This window comes from Mycteria americana, chromosome 1, assembly GCF_035582795.1.
Source record: "Mycteria americana isolate JAX WOST 10 ecotype Jacksonville Zoo and Gardens chromosome 1, USCA_MyAme_1.0, whole genome shotgun sequence".
In the NCBI taxonomy this organism is placed as follows: domain Eukaryota; kingdom Metazoa; phylum Chordata; class Aves; order Ciconiiformes; family Ciconiidae; genus Mycteria; species Mycteria americana.
Window position 1 is genome coordinate 86,676,109 of NC_134365.1, and position 27,247 is coordinate 86,703,355.

The 27,247-nt window shown below is 41.9% G+C and overlaps 1 protein-coding gene across 38 annotated transcripts in view; it reads right to left on the reverse strand.

The window, feature by feature from the left end:
• LOC142413637 (rap1 GTPase-activating protein 1-like) overlaps positions 1-26,848 on the reverse strand; it is a 74,879-nt gene extending 48,031 nt beyond the window's left edge. For 6 of the 38 annotated variants that reach the window (XR_012776873.1, XR_012776872.1, XR_012776871.1 and 3 more), the window contains exons 1-14: positions 23,348-23,653; positions 19,234-19,327; positions 18,739-18,774; positions 13,054-13,101; positions 11,920-11,958; positions 11,615-11,806; positions 5,636-5,731; positions 4,189-4,292; positions 2,621-2,699; positions 2,285-2,338; positions 2,111-2,194; positions 1,759-1,859; positions 989-1,118; positions 576-731 (exon numbers count right to left, since the gene is read on the reverse strand). Coding sequence is in view for 27 of the 38 variants with exons in the window: in XM_075510030.1 (XP_075366145.1) it covers positions 576-731; positions 989-1,118; positions 1,759-1,859; positions 2,111-2,194; positions 2,285-2,338; positions 2,621-2,699; positions 4,189-4,292; positions 5,636-5,731; positions 11,615-11,806; positions 11,920-11,958; positions 13,054-13,101; positions 18,739-18,774; positions 19,234-19,327; positions 23,348-23,391 (1,257 nt within the window). In the remaining 11 variants the exon portion in view is untranslated. Of the gene's footprint in view, positions 1-575; positions 732-988; positions 1,119-1,758; positions 1,860-2,110; positions 2,195-2,284; positions 2,339-2,620; positions 2,700-3,666; positions 3,900-4,188; positions 4,293-5,635; positions 5,732-5,852; positions 8,844-11,614; positions 11,835-11,919; positions 11,959-13,053; positions 13,102-15,991; positions 16,139-18,738; positions 18,775-19,233; positions 19,328-23,347; positions 23,657-23,738; positions 23,942-26,535; positions 26,629-26,683 lie in introns of those variants that run through there. The other 32 variants (XR_012776894.1, XR_012776895.1, XM_075510011.1 and 29 more) reach the window with 21 other exon arrangements.
• Positions 26,849-27,247: the final 399 nt, after the last annotated feature.

A 27,247-nucleotide genomic window follows, 5' to 3' on the forward strand; every position in this document is an offset into this window, starting at 1 on the left:
AATTCATCAGCTCCTTTGAAAAACATACAAGTACATTCTAGTTTCATGTGTAGATACTTAACAAATTGATCAAATTATTCTTTAACCTTCTATTCGCTAGAGGCAGTAAGCAGTCCTGGACTCCTTTCAGTAAAATACTTGTGCTCCAGAACTTTAATCATTCTCAGCCTCACCTCCTAGCCCCATCCAGCTTATCAATATCTTTATGAAATCTGAATACTCAAACATGAACACAGATTGCTAAATGGTAGCAATCACACCAAACAGAGAGGACCTCTGCAAACCTACAGAATAGAGAACAACATAGCAGGAAGGAGACTCCTGGTCAGAGATCAAAGAGTGGGTGAAGGGGAAGGAGAACTGGTGGAAGCTACTGGATTTCTAGGTTTACTGGTAATAGATATAATTATTGCCTCTCATTGAAGACATTGATCAAGTTTACTAACAGAGCAAGTAAAGCTGTTAGGATGACGGCTGGCTGAACCTGTACGTCTCCCAAAGGCCCAAGAACAGGTTTCCACTTCAAGGATCAATATCAGTAAATCAGTACAGAGGAATCTATTGGCTCTGTTTACCTTGTAGAGAGTGTCCCCAGTGGTGCCATGAGTGAGCTGAACTACCACATAAGCGTGTAGGAAATTAGAAGCAATCATATCAGGGACAAAAGGTGTGCTTTCATCCTGGAAGATGATCGCCACAATGTCATTCCCAATGTGACGCTTCCGCTGAAGCTGGAGAGGAAATAAATAATAAAGTGAGAAGGAAGGTGAAAAAAGAGTAGAACAGTATGATGGGACCTGAAACACCAGTCTGTCTAGCATCTCCAACCCATTGGTTCAACCGAACCCCTCATCATTACTTTTACCATTACTCCAGCCATAATTCCTAACATTATGCAGTTAGGCATTCTCCTCTCTAACTAGCCCCTCATCAAATGTCCCTCCCCTCTTAGCCACACTGTTGAATTCCTTAGTTCTCCTTCCAATACCTGCTGGGAATCTCCCTCTGTGAAGGGCAGCTTTGTAGACACATGAAACATGATCTCCTTGCCCCGGAAATTTGTATAGACTGACTCGGTGCCCGTTTGACCTCTAGTGACATCCAAGCCTCCTCGGAACCTGAGAAAATCCATACCACACCATAGGTCAGGCAGGAAAGAGATGAGAAAGTGGAGAGAAGAAAGAAGATATCAGTAACAGTAGCAAGAAGATTTGGTGCCCCACTATCACTGATTTCTTAAAAATCACCTTTGATAATATTGATGTACCAAAACAAATGCACTGACTGAAGCTGCACAATGTTTCTGCTGATGAACATACTTGCTTGCTAAAAGCTATGAAGCTAAACCAGGGATCCTCAAAGGAGCTACTTTCTTTGGCATTCTTCTGAGAAACACAATCCATATTTTAGAACTACAGAAAGGACAGACTGCCCCACAGAAGGAGACTAAAACAATACTGACCCCTACCATTGTGAAACAAACTTACATTCATACAGTCAAATAAAATTATTCTTTACTGATAGTGTGGGTCAGACTGAGATACCAGGAGACCTTTAAATGAAAATACCAGCAGAGACCTAAGCTCCAACTGGTTCCCAATCAGGATGGTTGACAAATGCATTCTGGGCTTCTCCTCCTGCATTGGGATTGACAGGACACAGCACTTTTCTAAAAGCAGGGCCCTAACAGAGTTGCAGCCTTTGAACACACGGTGTTCCCTAACTCAATCCAGCTTTCCAACAGTGCTGGGTACGCACCCACGGAAATCCTGCAGCTGAATCTTGTCACCAAGGAAATCCAGGAACTCAAGGAAACCCAGACTCTCTTCTGTGTTACTGAAGACTTCTTCTTCAGTGGTCTTCAAAAAGGAAAGCAGAAGTCATAAGGAGCACAAGCAGTACAAAGAACAGGCAGTAATGTCTATACATAGTTCAATCAGCTTTGAGGACCTGCACAAACAAATCGATCAACTTAAGGCAAGCTTCATCCTTTCTCCTTATGGCGTCTGTATTTTTCACAGGATAGTACAGACCTTGTTATTACATTTAAGCTAAGAGAACTGACTCTTTGTGTTTTGCCTCAAGTATCGTGGGATCTGAGGGAGCTTACCTGTCCAGGTTTCTGGTAGATGACCCCAAATTTGAAGTTATTGCTTATGACATGTTCATCAAATGCAACAATAAGCTGCGAAGCCTGAGGTAATGAAAATACAAATTATCAGTTGGATGTCATTAGCCAGACCTTGATGGAAAAGGGACATGCAGACATATCAGAACATTATACCTTGGGGTAGAGGACAGGAAAGAAGCGTTCAACATTCACATCCTCACACAGTAGCTGTTGAGTGAGAGAGGGAAACAGAAGTGTGATTATCATGTGCCCTAGCTTACTGCTGGCATGAGAGCATAGGCACTGTTTATAATTATCTGACAGGAGTCCCTTCAGGCAAAAATTCTGAGGTAAAATTAGAAGAGAAAGAAGAGAAGCTAAATGGAAGTGTAAAAGGGAAGTATATGACTACTATTGGGGAACAGTAGAAAAGAGGGAAATGGGAGGACAGAGGTGAAAATAACTTGAAGAATGAGGCTGTACGAGCAAACAGGCAAGCACGAATCTCACCTTTGCCATCTGGACAGCATTGGGAAACTCATTCAGACAGGAAATAGGGATCAGGTCATGTTTGGTGCCAGTCCGAGTCCTGACACAAAACAAAAAAGGCATTAGAACAAAAGCTGAAGGGAGACATAAGCAACACTGGCTCTTTAAAGAAAGAATAGCCATTCCTTCAGATTATCCTTAAAGCAGTTAATTCCAGAGGATTAATTTTAAGCCTGGTGTATAAAATCACTGGAAAAGGGAGGTATGTACACTTCTTATTGCTCATCACTTGCTGTGGGGAGCAGAGGAAGACAAAACAGGGATGCTTAGTGCCTTGCTCCTTTGCATTCTTTTCTTGCTGGAAGAAATATTTACCTCTTTCCCCTACCACCACCATTTTCTTTCACAGAAATCTAAATGTTGAAATACAATTCATGGACACAGTATTATAATGGATTCATAAGATCATACAATGAGGATTTGAAAGACTTTTAAAAGTTCTGTTAGAGACAGCCTAGGAAAGCAGATCTATGCAAAGTATAGGAGATAGAAACCGGTGTAGCATTGTTCCAGAAACCTGATGGAGAGGAGAAAAGCTTCCTTTCTCTGTATATATACATATTAAAGGAGAGATGTCTTTCTAGGGGGAGAAGAAATATTGGGCTGTCAGAGTCCTCTTCAAACCATTATAAACAAGCTATTGAGCAAAAGGTGCTGCATATAATACGGTATCTTAATCGCAGAATTACTACCACCGGTCTCTTCCATGTAGGAGGGTTTCTGGGCTCAGAGAGACATTCCCTGGCACAGCTCACAAATAGGCTCTCTCTTTTTTCCCCCAGATTATTGCTGCGCCTGACACTCAAGTGTTCTCCACTTACAATGGAGGAAACCCACCAGTGATTCTCTTGTAGTCAACTCCTATGCAACCAGTATTTTCCCCTCAGTCCTGGATGAGTCCTTGTCAGCAGCAACTGTATGTCAGTTGCTTCCAGTAGCATTATGACTACTGGAAGCGCACCCAGCCCACAGTGTTGTAAAAAGCTTTTCTGCAGCGTGCCTCTCACCTATGCAAGATCCATCTCTGTTCTTCCTCTAGTTCATTCAGCAGCTCCCTCTGGGTAATGGCTCTCTGTGGAAGCCCTAAAGGTTATGGCACTTCTTAGGCTGTCCTGGGAAGCTAAGGAATGTTCTAGCTCAACTTCAAGGGAGCCTTAGTCTCAAGTACAAAGTCCAAAGAGAGGCCTGGGCTAGGCTGCCCTCCATCGGGGAATCCATATTCTCCTAGGGAGTACTCACATGTCTCTAAGTAAACAGAATAAACAGAAAAACTTTCTTTTTGAGGAAAGAACAGATGTTTTTCACACAGGAACTATAAAGATGTGCCTGCAAACACCACTTCAGCTTCCTGAAGGAAACTGCTGAGAGAAACTCAGAGGGGAAGGCAAGAAAAGAAGGCTCAAAGGTTCCTTTGCAGTCCTCTCCAGGAGGAAGACATCAGATTCACACCCATATCTATGCAGAGGAAGTTCAAGGTAAGATGAGAGACACAGCACAGTAACATACACTTCAACAACAGGCACTGTTACCTCAGCAATAGGCGTAGATTTTCCTGTTTCTCGATCTGTTCATACTTCACAGAAAGTACCAGGTAGCCCAAGGACATGTCACTGGAGTAAAAGTTCTGGTGCTCCTGAAAACAGGAAGCCAAAATACATTATTCCCAACATGCTTCCCAGAGAAGTTTACCAGATTTTTTGCATACAACCTGCCACTCAAGATTAGCTAATTTTTTCTTTAACTAGCAATGGCATGCTTGAAGACATGCATATATGCTGTCTCCCAGCCCCCTTGGTGATCAGTGCATGAGCATATCAGTCAAAGTTCATCCACTGTCAGGTCAGTTCCTCCTCAGCTGTCCATCATCAGAAGGGCTCCCGAGAAGGAATAGGATGAGAACATTCAGCAACACATTTTGAAGAAATTGAATTTCTTGTAAATAAATTCATATCTTTCATGGACATTCCCTGTATCCATTCAGACTCTGCATGACTAAGTAGTGGTCTCCAGCACATTCAACTGGATGTGGTCATGAGAATTTTCTACACAAACACTAATGGCAGGATCATTATACCAAATGGTTGATCTCTAAGGGCACTCACATCTCAGGGAGGATGCAGTCAGAGCTCCAAGTAACTACTTTGCAGATGAAGACTGTTCTCAGCAGTGCCACTAAAACTGCTTGAGCTTTAGTGGAGTGTGCCTTGAACAGAGTCATTCAGTCAAACAATGAATCAGAATACAAACATTTTCACAGGCTGTATATAGAAGTGGCTGTAGCCATACGTTTCTCCTGGGTATACAGCCATGTTCCAATGACCTGGGTATATCAATATATATTGATATATATATATATACACATTTTATATATATATAGATATACATTTTATGTATATAACATATATATTGATACATATAACCACTAACCTCAAAAGGTTAAAGCCTTTTGACAAGGGATGTAAATGGAAACCTCTAGCACAATGAGAATAATACATAGGTAGAATCATCCAGAAATGCTTAGATCGCTCCCATCTTCCTAGTGGAAAACCACTTTATGGCCAGTTTTTGGAGCTGGCCGCTACATAAACTCTGACCAAACAAAGAGCTGAGACTGAACTCATGCTTTCAGCAAGTCCAAAATTATTGGGTTTGAGGTATAACCAGGACAGAGAGACCAATGAGAATGTCATGCAGGGGATCCAATTCTCTTTGCATTAGATTTGATTAGATTAATATCTTAATCTCTTGCTGCTAATAAGAACTTCTGTTGAAAGGGGAGTAGTACATTCCAGTATTTAGCTCCAACCCAGGAGAATATAGTGAGATTGGTATGGTACTTCTGAGCTAGCAATGATGGAAGCTGGGGTAAGACTCCTTCTCAGCAAAGTGAAATAATAATAAATAAAGCAAAATAAAACAAAATAAAGAATCCCAAAACCAAAATCATCTCAGCTACTCTATAGCAGGCAGAATTACCAGTGCCTCCTTATGCCTTGGGACCATGAAAATCATGGTGGAGAAAGTCATACAGCAATGTGCTGACAGTGGAATCAGGAACATGTCCACAGATATCTTCAGTGCAGAACAGTTTTGGCAACAGAAAAAAAAAATTAAAAAAAAAAAAAAATCAAGGCTTTCTTTTGGTATTTTTTGTAGACAAATCTTGGGATTTTCCAAATCCCAGATGATGTACCTCAAGATATCCAGCTGGATTTCCCACTTGTGGTTCTGCAGGAAAAAGAAGTTCTGTCCACTCACTGAGAAGTCAGATGCTCCCAGGAGATAAAATGCACACACTTTAATGGGGAGCTGGATTCCCAAATTCCACTTGTCAACTGTTTCACAGAGAAGAGGTATCAACTGCTATCTTGTTTGTTGATATATTTTCTAATGATAGTGTTGCCCATCACCAACTTACTTGAAAGATATAATCAAAGTACTCTGCATACATTTTAGCGTGTACAGATTCTGTTTGATGTACACCAGTGGTTTTATGCTGTTTGGTGTAGAAATTATCTCCTCAGCCTAAATGCAAAGTGTTTGTCACAGTCAAATTAAATGGAGGAGAGAGAAAAAACACCATTCCCCTGCAAAAAATGAATGGGCTGCTCTACCACCAGATTAGCAGTCATCTCAAATCAAAGACAGTCACTTGCTACCTGAGAAGATGGCCAGGGAGCATGAAGCCAGTAACCAGGATTGCAAGACTCAGAGGGAGCATCATAGGAAGCACTGTATAAATGCATCCTTGTGCATGACACAAAAGTGTTATGCATTGGGACAGTAAGTTATGTGTCCAGTTGTACAGTCAGAACTTGTGCAATTTGGAATGTGTTCTGTGAAAGGAATACTCTGGACACAATTAATAATAAGGACTCAATGGGAGCAAAGTGTATAATTGGATCAAAAAGAGTTGCTAGTCTGAGAGTTCCTTCCTCAGCCTTTTGCCTAGAAAATACAGAAGGTCTGTTCTGTCTCTGGTGGATTGCAACCTCTCTCAACACACTGGTGAGATTGCCTTTTGCTGTGGAGAAAAAAAATCTAAACAATTTTTTGTATTAGTCATAGTTCTGACTCACTGTGAAATAAAGATACATCTAATGAAATACTCTGATATCTATGTGGACGCAGGCAGCTTGAAGTCAACAGACATAAACCAATCCCCTCTTTAAAATAAAAAGGAATAACTAAGACTACAGTCACTACTCTGAACCTGGATGTGAAGATGAAGCTATTGAACTTCTTTAAGTATTAGAGATAACGATTGTCCTCACTTCCTCTTTGAGACAAAAAAACCTCCCAACACCTAGAACTGCCCTGCTACTGACTTATGGGGAAGAAGTTTCATGGCTTCTGGTGCTAGCATAGTCTACCTTCTGCTGAAGCAGACCTAATGAGTGGGTCCTGAAAAAGATAAGATATAAGTAAAGAGCAGCAAACAGGCAAACAGAATAATGTGGCCTCCAGCTGCAGTGTTCAAATCACAGAAGTCCAGTGTGATCTGTCACACAAAGTTAATGGTAGTGACTGAACTTACCTGTACGTGGGAAGAAAAGCTGAAATCAAAGGAGGGTACAAAGGCTGAGAGGACAGTTTATTTCTCCTGACCATGACTTTCAGGATATGAATAGATTTCTGGGATGTGAACAAGAATCAGGTGCAGTAGTGACAAAGGGCAGAAAGACAGAGCAGCTGAGGAATAAACAGATTCAAGGAGCAAAACAAGAGCATGCTCAATGGTCAGTTGAAGTCTAGAATCAACAAAGTCCATAAACCAAAGAAGTCATATGCTAGGGTGGATGCCCAAGACAGGCTGTTAAGGAAAAAGATGGCACAATGGCAACAAAAGTCAGGACTAGAAGGCAGAACAAAGGAATAGGAGCCAAAGCCTGAGGTTAACTGCAGCCAAAAGTAACACTGAGCTGCAAAGACTAGAAAACAGGATGCCTCTTGATGAGACTTCTAAGCCAGACCCCAGCAGGTCTGACACATTGGCTGTCGGTTGCTTTGGAGACTGGGCTATCAGCTCTGCAGCCAGCATAACCAGGCAGAGCTGCAATCTTCACAGGGGAACAGGCACCAGAATTAGCGGAAGTCTAAAAATAATTGAATTTTTGTCAAAGCTACTCTGGCTGCCTAGCTTGATCCTGAATGTAAGGCTGGGTTTAAAATGAGATCTGAGTAATCGTATGTGTGAAAAAAACCTATAATTTCCTCATTACGACTTTTTTTTTCCCCCTGTGATTTTCTTTCTCTGTAAAAACACATAGGCAACAGAAGGCAGACTGAGAGTCCTTCAGTGTACAACAGCATTTATTGTTAGCTGTCCTGAAGTTAGAGATGAACCATCAAAAGGCTTTACGGTTAATACTGAAGATTGCAACTCAGCAGTGACAAGATACCCTGGCTGAGAGGACCTATGACAGATTTGTTCAGCCATAGAAGCAGTTTCTGTAACATTTAAAGCAGTCTGAAAGGAAGTTCGGGATTTCAGATGAATCTCTGTAAAAGCAATTAAGTATCTTCCATGGGGCCAGGAGAAAAGACTAACAGAATACATAAGGAGTGCTGACAGTTTGCCTGAGAAGTTATAAAGCTATTAAGACATCTGCCATGTTCTTAGCTGCTTTTTTGATGAAATAGAATTTGGGTTTTTTGATGAAATAGAATAATTTTTCACTACTCAGTAGCAGCAATTGCACCAAAGATGAAAAAACCAGACAAAAGTAAAAGACGTCTTCCCCATGGGACCTGGTATGTTTCATCAGTTCTTTAGCAACAGGAGCATAGGAAGCCAGAGAACACTAAAAGATCTTTACAGGATTCAAAATGGGTTCATTAGCCCATTCTCTTCCTTCAAGACAACTGAAAATAAAATTTAAAAAAAATTAACTTTGAAAAAACTTGGCAACTTCTGGCCACCTGGTAAAATACTGAAGAAGGAAGAAAAGCAGCTTTGGTGGCCAAATGATTATGTGATGGCCTACAGGAAGATAATGATACCTGAACATCCAAACATATCAACAGTGATAGATAACTAATAAACTTACAGTACTGCGTAGGTGGCATCGTTATTCCAGCAAGCCTTCTTTTCGTAAAAGTGTAAGGTGTTGTTTGTCAGTCAGATGACAAGGACCTAGAAGCTACTGCCATTGTTGGCAACTGCAGAACACAAAACCACTAAGGCTGGGCTGGTACTGAAATAATACCTGATAAGGTTGTCTCCTTGCAGGCCCTCCCTGCATCTCTGCTTGGAGAAAACTAAAAAAAAAAAAAAAAAAATCTTGGGCTGATGTCAGCTTGTCATGACAGGAAAACAGTAACAAGCTCCAAAACACACATATTTCCAAAGCAGAGGAAAATGATCCTGAATATGAGAAGACCTGCAGTCTCAGCAAGTGAGAGAACACGTTTACTAAAATCATAGACTTGTAGTAATGAAACAAAATTAGAGAGACTTTAAAATAACAAAAGAGATCATTACAATTATACTTAATAATAAAAATGTCCTTTGACTGCTTCAAATAGTTTCCACCTCTTTGTCTGAGGTTAAGCTAGAATTTCACACTAATAACTTAAGACATAGTTCTTTCCACTGAGAGGACTCCACCGAGTCAGTTCCCTAACGGTTCACGGCACTGCCAGCAATACTTTAACCAGCACAAAGAAAGGACAGCATAATGGAGAAATACATGACCACATATGAACGTATGGCAAGAAAGCTTCTCTCATCAGCACTGCCAGCTTCAAGTGCTTGTGAAACTCCACCCTAAGATTCTTTCACTGGTATTTCCAATGTATACCTTTATTAAATCCTTCCTGGCTTCAGGCTACTTCTCTTTATTATAGTCTTGAAAAACAATCTAGACATTTAATAATTCCCACAGTATAAGACATAAGGTTTTACAGCCTTCTTCCTACAGGCAAAATGAATCTTAGTGTGTAATCATCATATAAAATATAGACCATGAAACAATAAAAAGGAACTGAGCTATGGCTTGTATATCCTAGCACTTTCTTTCTTTGGTGGTTGTTTTATAGGATCTGCTATAAGGTGTTCTGCAAAAAGTGTCAAAAGACTTGTCCAAGTTTGAGTGACCTAGTATGTGCATACCCACAACACAGACATACATACTAAGTTTGTAATACCACACATACTCTAATCTCCCATCTTGCTTAAAGGATATTCCCTAAACCACTGGCTATGCCTTTCCCTTCACATTATGCTTATGGATTCTTCTTCAGCTAAGAATTGTTCATTTATTCAAAGCATGCAAGACACCTTTCTTTACCTTTATGAAATAACCTTCCCATGTTATCAGCAGGAAAAAGACCCAATCCACACAGCATCAAAATCACTGGTCTCTCTTAACTTTGAACTGAAGAAATACTCTCCTTGTGGAAAAGCTCTGGGCTCTTTCCTTACCTAAGCCTTTAAGCCATGGGTAAAGATATGGGTAAAGTTTTCTGCACATGGGTAGAGTTTTCTGTGACACTGGCTTGCTCAAAAACTTGCATGTTTAATGGAACAGACGCACATTCATGTCAATTAAGACAAAGAATGAAACACTGGACACTGCAGAAAAGAAGAAATATAGGCGAGAGGAGTTTTCCTGTAGTACTGAAGCACTGATAGTTGGGCACTTTGCAAATGTCGAGTCCAATGGTATGGGAATTCCTGGATCTCAATTGGAAGGAACAATGATGATATGGCCCTGCTTGAGCAGGCATGTGGACAAGATGAGCTCCAGAGGTCCCTTCCAGCCCCAACCATTCTGTGATTCTGTGATATCAGGTCAGCAGTGAATCCTACAATCAGACTGAAAAAATCATATCCCAATTTGCCTCTCATCCTAGCTGGCTCTGGAAACCTTCAAGCACAACCCTAAATTTACCACGACAGAAAAATAATTACAGTTGGCATACTCAAGGCTTCCAGAATGTTACAAGATAAATGTCCATTAACAGATTGTACAGCAGATCTGTCAGTCTAGAGAGGAAGCCTCCAGGAAGGGTACTTTACATAGAAATTATATTAATATCGGTTTCTAGTGTTGCATACTACACAATATCATTCAGACAAGTCCAACTACTGCAGAACAGGTCCCCAGCACTGCCCAAAGCTCCACCTCTTCCTGGTTTTGAACTTACTAAGCAGTCACAGAGGGAGACAACTGAATAAGATGCAGCGTGAGTATACCTGTCAGGCTTTCTTATCTCCTTATGCCATGAACTGAATCTCAGAAAAGATAATTGGTTTGTTCTCACTTGTTCTTGATGGTTAATATCATCCTGAGATCCAGTCTGGGAATCAATCAATTCTCTAAACAGGCCAAGCCAGATGGACCTTAATGGCCAGCCAACAAATATCCACTTAATGAGGCCAAACTTTGTCTCCCTATCTGTCAGACTGAAATTTTTAAAGTCAGGCAACACTTAGCACCAAACTTACTTAAATCAAACAACTATAAAACACATTTTCCAGTTTCTTCATACACATCCTGTGGTGACCATACTTGCTACTTATATACACTGAGGAAAATGGACCATTTTTCTTACTACTGAGGAGCTTGCACTATCAGTGCTGAAGTCCCCTCTAAAAAGAATACCATCTCCATTTCCAATATTACTAGACTTTTTTCCCCTTGTCATCCCAAGGTTGGTATCTGTCCAGGAGCCTCAAAAGAGCTTTTTAACCAAATATAGGCATTTCCTGCGCAAACCTTTCTCTCCTGTTAATGCACAGGATGATGCACATATCACAAGGGGACAGGACCAACCTAACACACTACTAGCTATACGGTAGTATGTACCTTATTTACATTAGTTCAAGGCATCATGAGGAATTGAAATGGAGTGGCTGTGCAGTTATTTCTAAGTCCATCAGGAAAAGCCTGAGATACATTTCAGCCTTGAGGCTGGGTGGGCAGAGAAGGCTCTGAAGATCACCCTTACCTTCCCCAGAAAATGTTTGCGGTACAGCCTGGCTGTAGGGTCACTCTCCAGTTTCACTTTACCACTCCAGGGAAAGGGTACATCAGACAGAGTTGGACTCAAGCTGGAGAGGTTGTGACTGGTCCCTTCAATCCAGTAGCCCCCAAACTGGGGTAAGATAATGAGAGGATATGGCCACCCTTTCTGTAATACCTATTTAGAAGGACACAGAACACAAAAGCTGAAAGGCCAATAAGCTGAAAGGCCAATAAGCTGAAAGGCTAGTAAAATCCAAGGAAAAACAGAGAAGAGCAGTACTAACTCACCTCATGGATGCTGGGGTAAGGAATATACTCCTCTTCTGTCTGAAATCAGAAGAGACCATTAGCAAAAATGTGTGACATCATTTAAAGTGCCATGGTCTCATGATGGCACAAGCTGTGCCCTCAGCTTTCATTCTGCCCTAGTCCATCTTTAGAGCTTTACTTTAGGATTTAAGGTTAGACTCCATTTCCCAGGTCTCAGCATTATAGTATAGAACTTTGAGAACAATAAATTTAGGAGTCAGATTTCACCCACCTTCCTCCTTGAAACTACACAGAATACAGGCATGCAAAATGACGATGTAGTCAAGCTATAGGCGAATTGGATGAGGTTAGGAGTGAGAGCCTCTCTCCTTTCCTTCCACACAGTGTTAGACAGCTGCAGGCAGAAATAGTACTGTATTTACAGCGAGATCAAGGTTGTGTCATCTCCATAGCTAGACCTGTGGTATACAACTGAGCAGTGCTGAGGCATGACTGCAAGAATAGGAGGAGTATCTGAGCCACTTTATGCCAGTTGGATGCCCCTTCCATCACCACAAAGAGCACTGACTACCTCCGTCAGAATTGAGCTATACCAATTCTCTAAGTGGATTTTTTTTTTTTTTACGTCATTCCAAGATTGAATTCAAGGTCAAGGTTGGTTTTAAGGTTACTGTGCCTGAGCTGAGACTGAAAGAATGGAGAGGAAGAGATGAGAATTTAAAGATGGGAATCTGTTCTTATTGGCCCAATATTGAGGGAAACAGACCAGCTTTCTAGTAGCATCTATAAGCCCTCAAGCAGACTATTGAAATAAATGCAATGTGGTTTCATAAATATTATTATAGCTCTTAAACTGAATAAAATTTAATAAATTATTTACTCAAGATTGTTAATAATATTAAACACTTATTGGAACCACTTAAATTTGTAAAAGGGAAGTATTGATTCTGTTCCAGCTACATAGTTTCACCCTCGTGTGCAGCAACTCAAAAAAAAAAAAAAAAAAGAGAGAGAGAGAGAGAAACATATATGTGTTCTTGGGCTGTTTGTAGGCTCCTGTTCCTGTTCACTCCAAGATGAAAATACACTGCAAGCCAGGTCAGTTATTATCTGCCATTCTCAGCAATTTAGGAGGCAACAACTTGGCCTGACCTTGAGAGGAGCTGGAAGGGAACATCTTTGTTCATCCAGACGACTCCCCTGGAAACAGAAAGTCACAGACAGTGAATCCTATGGTTTAGCGTGTCTTTTTCACTTACTCTCTGTGTCCTTCTCCATATCCCCAATATGCATATTTGGTGTCTCTCTGTAATCTTCTATTTTATGGAAGTTTGGAATAAACAGAAGGAGTAAAGCTAGAACTTGGCCAGTCCCCTAGTTTGGCATTAAAACTGAAAAGCCTCCCAACCTTACATCTCTTAAAAAGCAGAAAGCTGGCAGAAATCAAAAGCAATGTCCTAAACTGATTTTCTTACTTAATTCTCTAATCTATTCTAGCTACTTCACTTCCTATCCCAAGCAATTAAAAAAAGGAAGAGGCAAAGACAAAATGTGAAAGAACAGTATTTCAGACCATTAATTCCTGTTGTACTCTTCCCTCTCCCTTGAAGATACTGTCAGGCAGAGCATTGAGAACCTCAGAGTGGGGTTAAGAGAAGTAACAAACACTTCTTTTGAGGATTAGGGCTAGGCAAGAAGACTTTTAAGCAGCTTATGTGCCTTGCTTCCATCCATATAAGGGAACAAATCTGTCTCCTGGCAATAAGACAGAAAATCAGAGCTGCCCTCCATCCATACATCGGACTAGTGCAATAGACTCCTGCAGGCAGCAAGGAGCCACGTAGCAAAGCCCTGCACATCTGCTTTCCTAGGCACCATTACTGAAATGGCAGGGCAAAAGACTACTGGATGCCTAGTTTCTTCCTGAATCAGCAGCTGGTATCCAGGCTTGATTCTCTTTAAGGCTATTCCACCCTCTGCCTTCTAACCATGGCAAGACTAGCTCACTTCCACCACACTTCTGCAGCAGAAGCACACAGGAATAGGAAAATTTTAGTAATGAGAGCCCCCATATGGACTGAGCAGAGGCCCAAAACAAAAGAAGCCAAAAAGATATGGGGGCCAACAGGCTCCCATAAAACGACGGCCATAGTCCAAGTGGGCATCAATACAGACAGAAGAGTAAGCGGCAAAATTTGCATTGTCAGATAGGAAGCTCAAGACCAGGATTTAAGTTGTAGCTTTCTCTTATACACAATACATGAGTATTCAACTACTGCCACCTAAATCTTGTAACTCTCATACCAGAACATGATCCTGAGACTACATTTTTATACACCGTCAGTGACTGCTTAATGGAGTGTCTAACTGGGGATTCCAGACAGAATAAGCAGCTCTCAACTTTGTTCCAAAAATAAACAGGATCTGATTTATAACAGCTATGTCTAGGCAAGTATTCTACAGTGGAACTAGCTTGTAAACTAGTCTCTGGTAGAAATATGTACATCTGAGTGGAGCTCTACAGTGGAGATGTAAGAGGCTCAAGAGCAAAAGTTTGGGGCCAATGCTCCAGCCATATAGGGCGAAAAAACTGCTAGTATAGCAACATTAACATTGGGCAATAGCAACATTAGATCAAGGATTAATAATAATTTTCTTTTGTTGCAGGAGCAACAAAACAAACAAACAAACAAGACATCCAGTACACATAAAAATGAGGTTATAGAAAAATGAGAAAGCTTATTAAAAGAACGTAAAAATGAGCCATAAAAAAAGCTAAACCTTCATGAAATTATGAGGAGCCAGACCCTGAGCTCACAACAAATGCATAACACCTTCAAAGAAAACTCTTAGAAACACCAGAAGTAAAACAGCATGGCTAAACTTCAGGGTAAGGGAGACTAGTAGTAGATGCATGAGGGCATTCTTCGTAAGTCTGAAGTTGAGTTCAAACACAAAAAATAGCGATAACAACAAATTTTAGTTGATTAAATATAGAAACACAGTAAAGCAAGTGAGGAACAATCTGCAGATAACATAACAACAGCAAAAAAACCTATTCTCCTTAACTATATTAGGAGAAGGAAGCTTGCCAAAATGTCTACAGGGTGACACAGGATCAAACTATAAAAGCCAAGCTTAGAGAGAATTACGCCCCCAAAAAAATTTTTTTTCCAATTTATATTTTCAACAGAGGAGCCTGAACAAGTATCAGCTTAGAACTATTCTTCATAGGGAAATGTCAGAAGATCTGTTTCAAATTGTAATGTCAGTAGGCAGCACTGACAAAATGAACAACAAATTACCAGGACGTGGTAGGTTGTGAAATTGAGATGTAACAGAGGCTGACAAGTGGTCTTTACCTTTTGCAGAGGTAGTACTAACCATTTTGCATTTGGGGAAGTCATAAAGCTGAGAAAGTGGAGTGCATTAAATATAAGTCCAAATGGATGTTTTGTTGATGTGATCTGGAGTTTAACTTGTCAACCTAGTGTGTTGGGGCTCACAAGGAAGGCTAGGTTCTGAGACAGGCGTCTCTGGAACAGTTACTTGGGGCAAGAAAGTCCTATGCTCTATCAAAATAGGATTGAGACAGAAGACATGCAGGTACAAAGCAGCCCCAGCGTTCTGGAACAAACTGTGGAAAGTACCGGGACAAACTTGCTATGCACCAGGGGATTTCTGCACATGGAAATGGAGGTTGGGAAACTGCAATTTTGTAGGATCTCTCTCCCCTTCCTTGGCATTTTTGGCAGATCTGATAATTGCAAAAAGTTTCCAGTTTCAAAGGAGGTCCTGGTAGAAGATCAGTATCTCAGAGAGGCCTGAGGGGAAAATTCCTGGGCTGCTGTAAAGGAGCTGCTATTTGCATCGGAGCCTCTACAGAGAGTGGAGGAATGTGCCAGCACATGCCATGACTCTGCACTGTTAAAGGAGCTCCTGGTAGCCTGGGAGCAGAAGACACAGGCCTAAATCTACCAACCTCTCCTCTAGAGTGAAGCTTAAGATACTGGCAAAGATCTAAAGCAGCCCTGGGCCGTATGGTCCAAAGCTTTCTTTTAGAGGGTAACCAGGACTGCAGGGAACTTACAGCATAAGTTGTTGAAGTGTCAAAGCATGGGCAGAACTGGTTGATGATCAGTATCATTCCTCAAAAGGGAGAGGCATAAACCATAGCAGTCTCAGCCACCTGTTGAGACACCCTTCTGGTTTGGTCCAGTTTGGCGTGCAGCACTGCCTTTAAGGAAAGACTTTCCCTCACTGTCTCCCCGGGGTAGCTTACTGGAGACAGCATCGCTCTGGGAATCTGATATTCCCAGGGTGTTGTACAGGGGAAACACCTGGCCTGACCAGGATAAAAGAACAGACAGCAGAGGAAAAAGCCATCCAGACCCACAGTTGGGTCCAACATGGCATAACAATACTATGATAACACATTGTTTTTTATGGGGAAAGAGCAGTGCCTTGAGGGGACTAGTTCAAAATGGACAACTTAGATATAAAAGGGGACACAGGAAAAAAAACATAAAGGTAGTCGTGAGAAAATAAGACTGAAAGATATGTCGAAACTGTATGAATGCAGAATAGAGGTAGTGAACATCACACCTTAAAAGACAAAAGCAGGTAAGTGAAGAGGGGTTGGTTAGGCAAGTATGTGAAGACCTAAAATATCTGGGTTTATTGGCTGAAATAAGATTTGTTTGCTTTCCAACTGCTTGCACTGCAGAGCCATCTAGCAACAATGTATTCCTAAGTGTCCTTAACAAAGTATTAACTGTGACTTCACTACATCTGTATGCAGAGAACAATGCGGCCAGTAGCCCATTTACTTCAAGTCATGATTATTAAGATTAAAAAGAAAAAAAAAAAAGAAAAAAAGAAAGGCAAGCTTCATTCCCAGGTCTCAGGGACAGGTTTCAGTTTAAAAAGAGAGCACAACTTTACCTGTTAATTCATCACACATAATGTGAAATGGCTATGTTAATTTTCAAACAATTATACTCCAATCCGATTGTTAAAGTACTCAAACACTAATTCTATCCTGTGGCTTTGTTGTTGTTATTTTACAGGAAAAATGTCCAAGTCTCCTATTTTGGCTTTTACTCACTTGATTACTAATGAAAATCCCAGATTTAATTTTCAAGAATGATTCAATAAATTTAAAGGATAGCCAGAGTCAAATGGAAGGAAAGGGAAAGCAAAACAAACAAAGAAAGAATAAATAAAGAATTAGTAAAAATATAAAGAAAGATCACAACAAATAATAAAAAGAAACATTGGAGTGGGGAGTTTTTTCTTTCAGAAAATACCTCTCTTCCCTTCTTTCAAAAAATTTCTGTCATACTTAAGCAGTAGTTATTAATTCTCCTAGTGCAAGTCAGGTGACAAAACAAGCTAAATTAAAAAAAACCACCACTATATGGTCTTAACAATGGGCAGCTAAGAAACCAATATAGATGCAAAATTAGGTGGTTTACATATGCTGGAAAATCTGATCAGCTCCCTCTGTTATATCTCTAACTAAAGAGGTCCAAATCCAGTGAGAGACAGTTTTCATACAGTAAACTGGGAGCTGAGAAACACTGAGAATCTTAAGCAACACCATCTTCCAGTAAGGGACATCTGCTAGTGATTCTTCCTTATACAGATTTCAAAAGGCCTGGAAAGGATTGTCATACCTTTTAACATGTGCTTGAACTGAACAAGAAGCTCTGCATGCTCAAGCTTACTTTCTAGCACAGAGTTAAATGAGCCAGGCACATTTACAGAACTTTGTATTCTAAAGCACTAAGCATGTATCCCAAACATAGTTTGGGTGTCAGTACAGTGGTTTCAAGGTCTGTGTCTGTCTACATATGAATGAGAAGATATACCTTCAGCCCCTCCTTCCCCCACTTCTCCTTTCTAGTCTGCCAAATAGTACTTCAGCCTCATAACTCTGTACTGAGCATTTTGCTGCTACCTTCCACCTCCTTGCCTTTATAGGCCCACCAATGTCTTGCATTTTCCTCATAGCCATAATGTGATCACCCAAATTCCAGAAAAGAAGTTAATTGTTTCTTATAAGTTTAATTCACACACATAATAAAAGGCAGGCATTATGTGCCATGTTACATGTTATGTTAGGTCAAAGATAACCACAGCATTTTAAAGAAGGTGCACCACTCAGAGAAAATATTGGTAGTCTGTGAGGATGCTTTGAGAACAGATCATCTGAAAAATTTAGTTTTAAAGATTTTGTTGTTAGATATATAACATACATAATTACTATCTCTTTATTTGGTAGGGCAGGGTTGGTTTTTTCCCTTTTACTCTTTGAATTTTATGATGTAATATATGCAACTAAATGCATGTATTTCCATAAGAGAATTAAGCCAGAGTCCTTCTTTCTTGTGCAAGTTAAAGACAGGACCTACAGTAATTATTTATTAAACCGTTTGACCTTGCTAAATGCAGTTATGTTAACATCCCATTAATCACCTGTCATTAGCAGCTGCTACCCAGCAGAAACATAGTTTCTTGACGAAGATGACAGAGATACCTTAATGCAACTTTGATTTTCTCTCAGAATCACACTTCTGCAAAGAACAGACAGAATTATAATAATTTGTGTCTATTCCTTCCATCATGCTGGTTGAAAAAATGAACACAGGAAAACGCTTTTGAAACTCCATTTAAGAGTAGGTATAGGAGCTTGGGCCTAGAAGAGCTAAATATTCTGCAAGCCCAAATTAAAAGGTATTGGGAGTGAAGTAACAAGACAAATAGCAGCTGATTATTTGTTTGGCTGTGAAAAATCAAGAGATCCCAAAGTTTGACAGAATAACTTCTCCTTACCTGCATTTTTTCAATCATCTCAAACAAGTCCACAGTCTGTGAAAAGGAAAAGACAACAGGGAAAAGAATTTAACATTTGCAGAAGCTAACCTTATCTTCTGTGGTAAACCAGATATTGAAGGAGCCAACAGCTCCTTCCATGTTTTGGCACAGAAAACTACTTGCTCGCCGAAGACAAGATGGAATTGTTCTTCCTTAACTGATAGCATGGACAATACAACTGGCCAACTTGTCCTCAGCTTGTGTTGCAAAAGCTTAACCTGGAACCTGATCGGACAGGTATCAATAATTTCTCTCTTTCAATGGGTCAGACTACTGACTTGATACAGTATAGCATAAGAAATGATTAAATGAACAAGTTTAGGATTCTCACAGAAGTGGGCAACTATAGCTATAACACATGCATGCACACGAGTTTGCTTTCAGTCATTTCTTCTGCTCAGTGGTTCAAGGCACATTCCAACCTTGAGCCAGAGGAACACGGACTGCTTTTACCTTCTTGGGGACAGCAGGAGCGAGAGGACATGGAAAGCCTTGGGTGGGAGAGTCTATAACATCACTGAAGCAGTGCACCCCCTCCTCAGACCTCCTGCAAGAGACAGAGGTGGGGGGGGGGGGGGGCGGGGGCAGGAAAAAGAAAAACTTCTAACTCTTGGAGAACTGAAGATGCCAGTGCTTGCCTGCAGTGCCTCCTTTGCCTTCTGCTTACTATTCCTCTCCCCAGACCATTTCTTGCCTATGAGGAAGCTGTCATTCCCTGTGAGATTCCCTGAGCTGTCTTAACTTACCACTTGCCACCTGCGAGCATCCTGGATATAACAGCAAAAATCTTCTGGCCTTGACTGCTCTGCTTCTGTCCACACACACTATTTTCCTCACAACCGTTGTGTAAGCACTGAACAATCTTTTTTGCCAAGTTCCTCCTCTATCATAGATTTGCAGCAGAATAAAGACAGGTCTCACAGGGAGCTTTGGGATCAGATCCCAAAACTGAACCATATTAGAAGAGCTGAAATTTCTGAAATATTGCTGAAATTGGCACCTAAAGGACAGCCCCAGTTGCCACAGCCTGGGTATTAGTCTCCAAAACAGAAACATAACAGAAGTGGTGCCAGAACAGAACTGATACACCCTGCAGGAGAGATGCAGGCATGATTCTGTGTTACCACTGCTGGTAAAGTCAGTGTGCACATTAGATGGGCTTTTGTCTGCACACCTTCTATTGAAAATATATTATTATTTTGGCCCCTGCTGGAGCAGCAGTGCATACAAATAGCAGCAGCACTTACTTGATTTCACAGAAGAGAAAACAAAAAAATAACACAAACACTACACTGTAGTTTAAAAGACAATATTGCATTGCCCATTGCACTATGGACAGTCTCACTACTAGCTGCAGCACTCCTACTGTTCGCTAATAAACTTTCCATGCCATTCACAGATTTTACTAGCAGTCACAACCGGAGTTTAACTCATGGTGAAAGTCACATAGGTGGGGCTAGGAACAAAGCCCAGGTTTCTAATATGAGACAAGGCTCATCCACTTTGTAATGCAATCATGAATTGTTTGTTACATGATCATATAATGCAATCATGAATTGTTATCCTCTAGCTGTTAGATGCATGACTCCTACTGCTTCCATACTAAGAGATTGGTATCTGTAAGTCATGCAGACTCTTGCTTTGAACCCAGTGGCTACATTCCCTGTTGTATGGAAGTGTAACATATTTCTGTAATCATGAATCCACACTCTATTACAAGCTCCAAGAATCTCTATGCCCACCAATTCTCTGACAACTCAGAATTTATTTGGGTAGCCCAATGGCATCATGTAGTTTGTATATAGGCTGATCTACACAAAGTAACACAACGCTTCCATCCCACAATTTTCTCCTAAAACTCAAATGAGAGAGATCTGTGTAATGCATCTAAAGATTAAATCCATAATGTATATGGGAGGGAAGATGTAGGAGTTAGTCTTGACATCCTCACATAAATATGGGAATAGTTGGATGGCAAACGTATTTTAAATGAATATTAATATTATACCAACACATGCTTTACTTACCATTTAATTCATTTACTTGAAGCATGTTTGGGACTAACAAAATTTATGTCCAAGGCAGTACCTGAAAGATTTTCACTGTTTCTTTTAGAAAGCTGAAGTTTCTGGTCTGTGAACGCTAAAAAGGTAAGAGCTTAATTTGATCAATTCTCATTTTCAGAAACTAGCCATCTCCAGAGAAGTGTAATAGTAGAACTTTTGTGCAACTGGATGCCCTGGGGCCTTGTTGCATGCTACAGTGTTTTTCTTTGGCTGTCACTGGTTTGAACCCTGAAGCATTCAGTAAAGAATAAAATACACACCTGCATCATGGAAATCTGGCAGCTCCTACACGAGGTCAGTGTGGCCAGTCCTGCCCCTGTTCTCTCACCATAAATTCATTCCTACACTTTGGACTGACCTGAGCACTTCGTGCAGCAACTGCTCCTTACCATTCAATCCTAGTATAGTTCTAGTGTTAAAATGACTCCAGCAGTTGCCAAAATCACCAGTCGTCTTATACATTTAGAGATGTTCTCAATTCTATAATTACCCCAGATTAGGAATGCGCTGAGGGACTTTGAAAATCCAGGAGGATGACTTAGATTTTATGTTATCTTTTACAAAATATCACAAAAAATTGGGGCCATTGTAACTACTGCTTTAAAGTCCATTTGTGAATTTTTAACTTCTGGGATGAAAAGAACTAAGCTTTATTTATAGAAAGAGAACATACTTCTTTTCAAATTGGAACTTCGAACTCTTTGACCACAGAGAAGCAGAATATCATCCTTCTGAAAAAGTAAAGCAATTCTGCAGACTGGGAGAGGAATATGTATACTTGCTGAAGTTTTATTTTTAGAAAATGGCAACAAGGGGAAGCAGAGGGCCTAGAAAATGCTAAAGACTAAACTAGGATTTTACTAGTGACAGTAACTGGTGCGTTAACTTCAAGTAAGTAGCCAAACTAAAAGTAGGCACTGCTGCTCCACTGTTGAAGACTCCACTCTCAATTCTGCAACGGTGCATGAAGCACCGTTGGAGACCTCTAAGCCACCATCTCCACACACACAACTCTGCTCACGTCCTGTATTCCCATCTGGCAACATCCTCTATTTCAGTCTTGGGATCTCTCTATACAGCTCTCTCAAAATCATTCCCATCTGCTATAGCTGAGCCAGTTCAATAACTAAGTCAATGCAAATATTTGTTCTGAGAAAAACACAAATTGGCCTTGACAGATTTCATACGTCCTTTCATCCACCTTTAATAAGCATTCCAGAGGTAAAGGGGATTTGTTGCACTCTGAAGAGACAAGTGCCCCAAATCCTCAGGTAGCTATTTTCCTGAAAGTTCACAAGGAAGCAGGTGTACAGCTATTGTAAAAACCTTTGCTAATCTGGAAGCGTTCCAGTAGGAGAAACAATATGGCACAATTTGCATCTAATTATGGAATGACAGTATAATAACTGGAATCCCAGCCTGATGAGTGATTCTTGCAATGAGACACTGATATGTTTTTGAAATCACTCACTAGAAGTGTCAGGCAAATCAGAATTGAAGGTATTTTGAAACAACAAGGACAGGCCTGAAATGCTCATAAGGAAAATTCTGGGCAACCACTTCGCTTGAGCAACAGCTTCTGCTCTTTCACTCCCTTGTTCCTCCCTTAGAGAGGCATATTTGCTCTACCAAATAAGATTTTTAGGTATTCAGTGAAGACAGCTGAAAACATGACATGAATAGGCTTACTCTACTAACACCAATATGTATAGAAACTACGGCTTTGAATTTTGCTCACACACAGATTCCTAAAATTCAAGAAAAGGAGTTACCAAGAGAGAACTAGGAAAAGGAAGCAACCGCTACAGATGAGATGCAGTTTACTCTCAGCTGGTCACAAACTTTTCTGCCCATAGACTCTTGACTTCCAGTCAGGAACCTCACTTCCGGCTGCGCTCCCCTTTCTGGCTGCTGGGGAGCTCGGTACCGAAAAGGCCCAGAGAACCCAGCTAGCTCTCAACTCCCCACCTTTCTCCTGCGGGACGGGAGAAAGGAGAACTCCCGAGTGAAATTAACCTCGCCACGCATCCGCACTCCCACCTCCTCAGAAGTCCAAATTGGAGAACCCATCCACTCCCGGGGAGGCAGGAGAAAAGCAAGCGAGCCTCACTTGCGCTCTCTTTTCCCTTCAGCAAGAGGAGCACCGCCAGCCTCACTCGCCCACCTCCTCCCGACCAGAGCGGGGCCCAGAGACGGAGGGACCACGGCCTCTCCGCTCCGCGCCGCCAGCCCCAAAGCCAGAGCCGGACCTGCCGGGCTGGGGCACGGCTATCGCCTTCCCCCTCCTCAGCTCCCCGCTCTTTCAGGCAACCCACGAGGGCTCTTCCTCCTGCTCCCACAACACGGCCGCGGCCGAGGCCGCCGCCGCCGGGGGCAGGACCCGCTCCAGCACTTCCCCCCAAGCGCCTCCAGCCTGTCCCCTGCCCCGTCGCCGGGCTGCCGGGGGAAAGGCAGGGCGCCAGGCGGGGCCGCTCGGTACCAGTACCGGTACCAGTACATACGCTCTGCAGGCTCCGGCAGGGAAGCCGCGCTCCCGGGAAAACATGCTGGACTGCTCCGCTGAGTCAGCTCCCGGCTTCCCTCCTCAGAAGCCTGCTCTCCTCCTGCCTCGCCATGGAGAAGGGCACAGGCTCCCTCCCGGCTCCCGCCCCCACCTCTCCTCTTCCTCCCAAGCTGGACTTCAAAGGAGAGACAGCAAAGGGCACCTCACAGCTGGGACTGGGCCCCAGCCACGCCACGCCGGGGCGGGCAGCGGCGCAGGGAAAGACGGAGAGGAGAAGGAGGAGAGATGGAGGAAGATGAGACAATGGGGGATGGGGTGATGACTTCTGCCCCTCCTCCGCTGTGGAAGATCAGTTCCCCCTACATTTCCCCTTTCTGATGGTGCACAACCTGCAGGAGCACTCTGCTGGGACAGCCGAGCCGAGGAAGCTGTATTCCAGGTTGTCAGTGATGGTAAGACAAGCAGTATTGGACAAGGACAGCGGAGGGGTCCCTTATTCAACTCTGCTGTAGATTAAGAACTCTCCCCAAGCTCTCAGTATCCAGTGGGAAAAGTAAGCATCAAGGCAATCCTCAACTTCCCATTCCCTTAAAGGGAAGACTAAGAAGATACCAGACCCACTAGCCTTTAGTATTTGGAGCTGATGTACATTAAGCACTACAGAGATTTGGCTCTACATCCCCATTATGAAATAGCTCACTGATCTAACATGTAAGCTATTCCCTAGGGAAGCTCAAATTTTGAGGGGTCAGAAACCCCTTAACCATATGTATTTGCATTCACTCATCAGTAGATAGTCATTCCTGATAAAAACTGAAAATGAGAACATGATCTTCCATTGCAACAGTATGCATATACTTGTTTTTAAATAAGAACACAGAGCTCTTCTGGACATGTTTTTTTTCCTGTGATTTCCAGTTTCATTCCACAGGATGATGTCATGTTTCCTCTTTACATCAAGACCTAAAAAGGCAGCAGCTACAACCTTACACCAAGTGTCTGCCTCACACTGGGTTTGTTCTAACTCACTAAGGGAACAGTAGGAAACACAGAATGAGAGATAGAATTTGACAGAGGAGCCAGAGAGCTAGGAAAAGACACAAAGGAAGAGTGAAAGTAGAATGCAGAGAGACCAGACAGAAAGTATGAGACAGCTGATATAGATGGGTAAAAAAAAAATAGAGAAAGCAAGCAGCTACATCAAAGTTTTAGGGATAAGAGTGCAGCAATTTCATCCTAATGCTTCCTATAAATTCTACTCATGAAAGACCTGGATAGAAATTATTATGGGGGCTTCAAGGGTCTGTGGGTGGGAAAAAAGACTGTAAGAAGTAAGGAATCAATCAAGGTAGGTGACAATGTTGAATGGATGAAGAAAGGATCCACTTGCTGTTTTTAGGAACTTGCATGGAGGCCAGGTGTTCCCATTTCCTCCTGTCTACCTCTTTTTTTTTTTTTTCCCCAGCAGATCTGATGCTGGAATATGGGCTAACTCATACAGCCCACCTCCTCACGCCAACCCAAATGCCTCCCAGACGGGTCCAGGGCACTGAATACAGCAGCTGCTCTCTGCACAAGCAGTTCTTACTCATTCACCTGAATCTCTGAGCAGAGGTGTGACTGGGCCAAGGCAAAGAGCCAAGCTTGCCACTTCTGCTGCATCCTGGAAGGAGGAAGAGACGTTATTTTCTGCCACTAGAGAGGGCTGCCAGCAGTAACTACTGCCCTCCCCCATCCCAGGGTCATTATCAGCAGCAATAGCAAGCCTGGCCATGGTGAAAGCAAAGTATACAGAGGCCCAGGCCTTTCTGCCATTCTTCAGCAGCTTGCCACCTCAGACAAGAGCCAACTTTGTTCACATACAGAACCACACTAGGCTCACCTTTCATTTAACTGTCTCACAGCTTTACCTAACCTCCTGTGCAACTCCAGTTGTGTACAAAGCCCTCAAGACCCACCAGCAAACAATTATTAAATACCCTCGTTACTGTTCTAATTAGCCATCTGTAGCAATAATCATATGAATAAATCACTTCCACATGTAAGCAAATCACAGGCCCCCTTTCCCCTTACTGTTCCTCAACTTATAATCAAGCTAACAGGTGTTACTATTTACACAGCTGATGCAACAATATCACTTAATATAAGCCTTCAGTTGTACTAAGTAGATTCAGCTCCTATTGATACTTGCATTCTTATATGATTAATTCTGTGTACTTATAGTCTCACATTGTAATCCACATATTTGTCTATATTTGCATAGATCATTATGCATTTTATAGTTACTGTGTGGTTTAGGGACTCGTACACAAGTTTCTGTTCTTTCAAGGTATCCTTGTAGATATGTTAATATATGTATTACAGTAACTGGTGTCTATACCTTTTGCTATGTATTCTCCCAGTTTTTTGTAACAGAATTTTTTCATTCTTATAACTGCATTAGCATTTTATCTTGCTCACATAGGAAAAGTCTGTGTTAGCTGTAACACAGAAATTGATGTCTGCAATTTTATTAATTGAGTCATTGTAAGAACATCAGAAGCTCCACAGAAGCTGCGCAGTACCACATAAACACAGCAGCATATCCTTCAACAGTAAACTCTTCAGGGCAGAAACTGTCTTTTTTATTAGGTATTACTACAATATTACACTCAGTAGTCACAAACTCACAGATGCAGCCACAGATAGAAACATACATGTTTTCACATTAGCTGTTTCCACAGATCTGTGCACACAGCTTCTAAATATAGTAATGAATGTGCACAGACAGCACCTCCCACTGCCCACTTGGACTCATCATGATATGCCAAAGGTTGACAGAATCAGGGTGGGATTCCTTTGAGTCTAGACAGACCCTCTTTCATGCCCCTCCATCTCTCCAGTTTGTCTCATTTCCTACACAGACATCTGCTCTCCCCACCTCCACTGTCTCTCTCTCTGTCCAACTGCTTCTGTACACAATGCAGGATAGCACAATGTCTTTTAAAAAGCATACAGCCACTTTCCCTCCTGAGCTGAAACTGCCCCAAGGTCCATCCATTACACAATGCCACGTAAGCAGCAGAGAAGATCTGGATCAACCCTCCCCCAGCTGTCTTTGCTCCCGTTCCTTCTAGATGCAAAATATATTTAATTGGCATTGCAGGCAAGATGAGAATAAAAGCAGCTAAGCTGTTCATCCCCTACCTGAGCAAGGATCTCTCATCCCCAGCTGGTGAGCGGATGGAGACAGGGAACCCAGCTGCTCTCCTTTCCCTGCACTATCAATTATTCACATAGGTTGCAGTGTCCTCCCTCCCTCTCCCTCCCTCCCTTTCTCTTCCGCTGCCCCCACCTGCAGATGAATGGAGAGTGAGCAGGTCGGTGCTGTCAGCCTGTGGAGCAGCTGGGCTCTTAAGCAGAGAAGCTTGGTCCTAGGGGAAGGGGTCAGACCTGCAGCTTCATAGATGGACCATGGGCAGCTCTGTACACCCACAGCCTGCTCCCTGCACTTCTAATCCCAGACCTGCAGGGATGACCTTTAAAAATGAGAGGGTTTTCTTCCACAGAAAAGCACATTTTTTTTAGTCCTCTCAAGTATAATGACAGTTATTTGGTGACAGTGAACTGGATCATGTGGATTCATGTGTATAGATCAGAGTAGGAAGGGAAAGTAGCAGACTGGAAAAATCTGAAAAATGCTTACTTAGTACTGACTTAGTCCCATAGCAAAGGCACTGAAAGAGGATAATCTGAGGGAGCAGGATGACATGGTACTTTCTGCAAATGCTTTTGGTAATCGTGAGTCATGAGACTGACCTATGGATTGGAATGATTGTTCAGTCACAATTTTTGTAGATAATTAAAGAATTTCCTATGTGGTACCAGTCTTAGGCAATGGTAAAATGAGTTCTGGCAG